Source organism: Pundamilia nyererei, unplaced genomic scaffold (assembly GCF_000239375.1).
Source record: "Pundamilia nyererei isolate P.nyererei 1_Seehausen unplaced genomic scaffold, PunNye1.0 scaffold00070, whole genome shotgun sequence".
Taxonomy (NCBI): domain Eukaryota; kingdom Metazoa; phylum Chordata; class Actinopteri; order Cichliformes; family Cichlidae; genus Pundamilia; species Pundamilia nyererei.
In genome coordinates this window covers 287516-290693 of record NW_005187471.1, presented here as the reverse complement: position 1 = coordinate 290693, position 3178 = coordinate 287516, and the positions used below count along the sequence as shown (strand labels likewise).

The 3178-nt window shown below is 45.1% G+C and overlaps 1 protein-coding gene across 1 annotated transcript; it reads left to right on the top strand.

The window, feature by feature from the left end:
- The first annotated feature begins 1935 nt into the window (after positions 1-1935).
- On the top strand, positions 1936-2974 carry nkx2.9 (NK2 transcription factor related, locus 9 (Drosophila)). The gene is made up of 2 exons (XM_005736773.1): positions 1936-2095; positions 2388-2974. Exons 1-2 carry the CDS (start codon positions 1936-1938, stop codon positions 2972-2974), a joined length of 747 nt encoding a protein of 248 aa, XP_005736830.1.
- Positions 2975-3178: the final 204 nt, after the last annotated feature.

The window sequence follows — 3178 nt, the reverse complement described above, 5'->3', positions numbered from 1 at the left end:
AACCATGAGAGAAAAATCTCCATTTGGCTGAGGAGGGATTGGGAATGGAGAGCTGAACAACAGAGTAAATATTTGGCAGTGGAGAGCTCTTGGGAGATGCAGAGAGCCCACTCTGGCTGAAGCCCGCGGGTGTTAAATAGATTAAGGGGCTGCTGGGTCAAAGAAATTCCCGCTCTTTGGACATGACTTTTCTTTGCTTTTGGGTGTTTTTGCTCTCCAATCGAGTGCCCTCTGTAAACTACCCACTCCAGCTAACCTGCAGTACTGTAATCCTCTGCTGTTTGTCAACCACTGGGAGGCCGATGTGTACACACAAAATGTGCTTCGGGAGGAGTGCGTCTTTTAAGACGTTTGTGCGTGATGTAAACACTTAAAGGTTACTTAACACTGTTTGGTTTTCATGGACGAGATTACGTGTGCGTAAAAACAGTGTAAAACGACAGGTAAAGGTGGATTTCAGAGCATTTTGGCGGAGTAATAATACAGGTCAGCGACTTTTTTTGAACTCGGAAATCTAAATGGAATTTAACAAGTCCTGAATATTGCTTTGAGCTATAGACTTGGTGGCAGTAGACGCAGAGCAGTAGATAGTGTCCCAGATCCTATTCAGCTCCATTCAAAACCATGACAACACAGAACAAGCTCGGATTTATCTTGCTAAGTTAAAGGACATTGTGCCGGGGCGTCAATCAGGCATTATTGCTGGACTGAACAAATGCAAAATCTTGACTGGAACAAATGCTTCCAACGGGTCTCGGACGCGGGGCTACATTTTCCCCCTTTGTTCCCCTTCTCTGGTTGGCATGTATTTGTGTTCCCCCTCGTTCGACCACCCAGGACGACTGGGGAGGCATGTCCACCACTACTCTCCTCCTCGGCCCTCGTGCACCTTGGTGAAGTGGCTGAGGGTGGATATCAATATCAGTTACTAGAAGTAGGGAGGAGGAAAAGCACCCCCACCACCACCACCACCAACATCGTGTTGACATGAGACTGGATTCACGCTTTGCAATTAATGTGCTTTATAGGCTAGCACAAGGGTAACAAATTGACCAACCACTGCAGCAATTTATCAGAAAATCCCCCAGGCTTATTTTCGTGTTAAAGTTAGGTAAAAATCTGCTGTTGGGTTACAGTTATCGCTATTATATTAGCAGTTCTAAACACGATAAAATACAAATACCTTAAAAAAAAATATTTGTCAATAATATAACACTCTTATTTCAAATCATATCTTCCAAACCAAGTTTTAACATTTCTGTTTGCCCAAAAATTAAACATGATAATAAATCATCTAGTCCAAAAAGGACGTTTCGGAAACAAAGTCTGGAAATCCTCCGCCGTCCATAAACGTCAAGACTTCTCACGTCTGCAATTAATACGCCCATTAGAGGCGTATTAGTTAAACCAACTGGCAGGCATCACGCTAATTGCTCACTTTGTATGCAAATATTGGACACGTTGTTTGGGCAAAAAAGAGGGAGGAGGGGGGCGAGGTGTAGAAGAGAGAGAGAGAGGGGGGGGTGTGGGGGGGATGGGACGGGCTCTGTTGTCAGTTGCCACCCAAGATGTGATTCAGCTCCAACAATTACCATTATCTGTTTCCCAGTTTGACGATACGGGACGAATCGGTAATGATGACGAGTGTTTCCTTCGCTCATTCTTGAAGCTCTGAGGATTTTTTTTCTCAGTTCACACCTAACCATCATTGGGTGTCAGCACTCGAGCTATTCAGGTACTCAGCAGAGGAGGAGGCTATTTATAAGCGAGCCCCTTGTGTTTGCAGCTTATGAAGTGCTGTTTGTGTAAATACGGAGGCCAGCGCGCACACTGGTGTTTGGACAGTGCGTGAAGTGGACTTTTTTTTTGATAGATTTGGTTTGAGTGCTTGCTTCTTATCGGCCAGAACAAACCCAGAGTGCATGCAAGGAAATGATGGCTGCACCGACCAAGTTCAGTTTTTCCGTAAGGAGCATCCTGGATTTGCCTGAGCAGGATGCGGATGCAGCAAAGCGGTCTTCCCCGATTTACTCCTCTTGCTCTTCCAGCTCACCCTACAGCTCATGGATCGACTGCGAGCGGAGCCTTTGCATGTGTAAGTGGGCGTTTAAAGCCATGAGAGATGGGTGATAATGAATTTTAAAAACAACCCGCATTTAAAAACAAGGGGAGAAAAAAACTAAGACTACCCTGAAATGTTTTAACAATTTGCTTTCTCAAAATGATAGATAGATAGATGGATAGATAGATAGATAGATGGATAGATGGATAGATGGATAGATAGATAGATAGATGGATAGATAGATAGACAGATAGACAGATAGATAGACAGACAGACACATCAGTTTAAACAATGCTTATTCTAACTTGCTGTTTTTTTTCTACAGCTTCTGACGATTGCAATTTCGAGGCCTCTCCTGACTCAACTAAGCCCGATGACCCGTCCCTCGATTCAGAGCCTGAGCAGAGCAAAAAGAGCAAGAAACGCCGCGTTTTGTTCTCCAAGGCCCAGACCTTTGAGCTGGAAAGGCGCTTCCGCCAGCAGCGCTACCTGTCGGGTCCGGAGAGAGAACAGCTGGCACGGCTGCTGAGCCTGACTCCAACCCAGGTGAAGATCTGGTTTCAGAACCACCGCTACAAGATGAAGCGAGGTCGAGCAGAAGGAGCACTGCAGGACGTAGAAATCCCGCAGCCGCCGGTGTTGCGCAGAGTCGTTGTTCCGATCCTGGTCCGAGACGGGAAACCCTTTCACACATGCTTACTTGACTCTGAGAAATTTGGGTGTTTACCTCCGTCATCTCAGCCGGTGCCCTTCCCTTTAGCTTACACATCTCTTCAGCATCCATCATCCATCCATCCATCCATTGCTCTTCCTCCAAGGTACCACCAACACTTTCCGGCAGTGGCGGCGGCCTCCAGCTTCGCCTGGAGAGACTTTTGGAGTGATTCGGTTCATCTTAATTCTTTCAAGTAAAGGTCTCGTTTAACTCATTTAGAACGGCATCAAATGTTTTCTGAATGTTTTGTAAATGTTCGAGCAACTTAAACGTTTAGATTTTTTTCTATAGAACGAATTATATTTTGCACATTAATTACGCACGTATGCGGAAATTTTAAATGTTGTTTTCTCTTACATGGCTCATTGCTGTAGCCTTTAGATTTTTAATTACCGAGGTGT